At 64.1% G+C, this 2197-nt stretch overlaps 1 protein-coding gene across 1 annotated transcript in view; it reads right to left on the bottom strand.

Annotated features, from left to right (window-relative positions):
- LOC104289245 (carbonic anhydrase 15-like) overlaps nucleotides 1-2197 on the bottom strand; it is an 8195-nt gene that overhangs the window by 4484 nt on the left and 1514 nt on the right. Inside the window, exon 2 of the mRNA XM_009888161.1 lies at nucleotides 1974-2009. Coding sequence (XP_009886463.1) covers nucleotides 1974-2009 — 36 coding nt within the window. The remainder of the gene's footprint in view (nucleotides 1-1973; nucleotides 2010-2197) is intronic.

The raw sequence follows: 2197 nt of genomic DNA, 5'->3' as shown, positions 1-2197 counted from the left end.
CGGGCCAGCGGCGCCTGTCCCTCCACGCTGCCGCTGGTGAAGGGCAGGCTTTTCTCCCAGCCCCCGCTGCCCGTCCCTGCAAGCAAACCCCCCCACCGTGGGGCTGCACCAGCCACTGTCCCCCCACAGCCCCCGGGCTGGGGCTCACGCCACTGGGACCGGACAGGGAGTTGCGCTATGCAGAGGGAGCAAACTAACCCGTACGGCGCCTGCCAGGGAAGGACAGACGGGAGCCACTGAGAAGGGGGGGACAGAGGACTTAAGACCCCACACAGTTTGGTTTTTAACTACTTTTTACCCTACTCATGCTGGTTTTGTCCAGTTGTGGCAGGTGACAGCGCATCCTGGCTACACAACTCGTCCTGGAGCAAATCGCATGTGGTGTCTGGGGTGACTGCACGATGCCCATCGGCAGGGGGTGGTCAGGGTGCCGGGCACGGGGTGCAGACCCAGCCGTACTGGCAGCCGGCTGGACCTGCTGCCACCCCACAGCACTGCCCGGGCACTGAGTGGAGGTCCCCACAGCTGCCACCACGACAGGACGCACACATCCTATATGTGTGGCTCAGTGTCCCCATCGCCCTGGCATCACCTCTTCCTGCAACGCTCATTGTGGTCCACGACTGTGGGACATCGCCAGACACCCTGCTGGCCACTGCTCCCGGTGCAGCTGCTGTGACACCCCGCTCCTTCGCTCCTGGTGGCCCCGTGGCAGCCCGAGCTGCAGGTGCCCAGCGCAGAGGTGTTGGCACCGGGCACTGCCGGCAGCGGGGCTGCTGTTCCAGCCGGGGAACGGGCGCTCCCCTGCGGTCTCCAGCCCCATCCACCCATGGCAGCCCCAGACCCAGGGGAGCTCAGGGCATCCCTCCGTGGGCATCGCTGGCTGTGCTCTGGCATATCATGGTGGGCAGCCTTTGGCTGACCCACACATCGTTACCCCCTGTATCCCCTACAACCAGGGTCTTGGGGGGGGGACGTTCCGGCAGCAGCACCCCGTGGCTCAGCTCTCGCCTTTACCTTCTTCCTCTCGGGCAGGCAAAACCAGACACACGCTCACCCCCACCTCCTGCCGCCCCGGGGGTCAGCCCTGTCTCCTTCCCTTCTCCTCTCATTACTCCAGGCAGCTTTTTGCCTGGAAACCCCAGCAGCCTCAGCCTGCCCGTGCCACTGCCCCACCAGCTCCCCAGCACGGTGCTTCCAGGGGGCCCCCACAAATCATTTGGTGCCTTCATTAAGGGACTGTTCCCTGCAGCCCTGCTGCGGGCACGTGGCCGGCTCCACACTGCTCAAGCCGCTTTCCTCTGGACACGATGAAATCTGCCCTCGCCGCCAGCCCGAGGAGGTTAAATTGCCGGTGACACCGCGTGTTGGTCCGGTGGGGATAAGCAGAGCCCAGTGCTTCACGGCCGATGTGCCACGGCAGCCGGGCAAAGGGCGCGTGCACCCAAGAACTATAAAACAGTTGGGCCATAACGGCTGATTAAATGCTCGTTGATCCTTAATTAACCTTTTACAAGCTATTTGCATGCTTCGAGACAAAGTGCCCCCAGCCATGCTTCCCTTCCCCGGCGCAGGCAGGTCTTGCTGCCCGCCCGAACGGGGCCATCCCTCCTCCAGCCAGGCCCCCGTGCCCCATGGCCACCCCGCTGGGGTTGCTAATGACATATTTTAAATCTGGGCTTCAGGTGAAACGGGGGAGGCTGGTGCTGCCCTGGGAGCACCCGGAGCTGGCTGGGGTGGGTGGCTGAGGCTGAGCTGCTCCGAGGGGCTCAGGTGCTGGTCTCCAGTCTACACCAGGCCACCTGAAAGTGGGGCTCCTCCAGCCATTCCCACTTTGGCGTGATATGGGTGAAATTGCCCTTCTCCCAGCCGTGCTCCCCTCGCTGATGCTCAGCCGGGCACTGTGGGCAGACTTGGGGGTCCAAGCCCCGCGCAGCCCTGACACCCCCCACCCCACACACGGCATCACTTACCGCATTTGGGGTCCTGTGAGTCGTAACACCACTGCCCTGTTGGAGAGAGGAGACCTCAGGGCAGGTGATGGAGACAGGCACCTACCCCCCAAACCCACCCACAGCCATGCCCGGCCCCCCAACAGTGAGAGCATCCCTCATTGCAGGCTGGGGGTCCCGCCGGCGCTTGTGTTTATCCCAGTTATTCTCGGCGCTGGGGGCTTCACGCCTTCGCACCCCCCCCC

This window comes from Charadrius vociferus, unplaced genomic scaffold (assembly GCF_000708025.1).
Source record: "Charadrius vociferus isolate BGI_N301 unplaced genomic scaffold, ASM70802v2 scaffold326, whole genome shotgun sequence".
Lineage (NCBI taxonomy): Eukaryota > Metazoa > Chordata > Aves > Charadriiformes > Charadriidae > Charadrius > Charadrius vociferus.
This window is presented reverse-complemented; position numbering and strand designations above follow the sequence as displayed.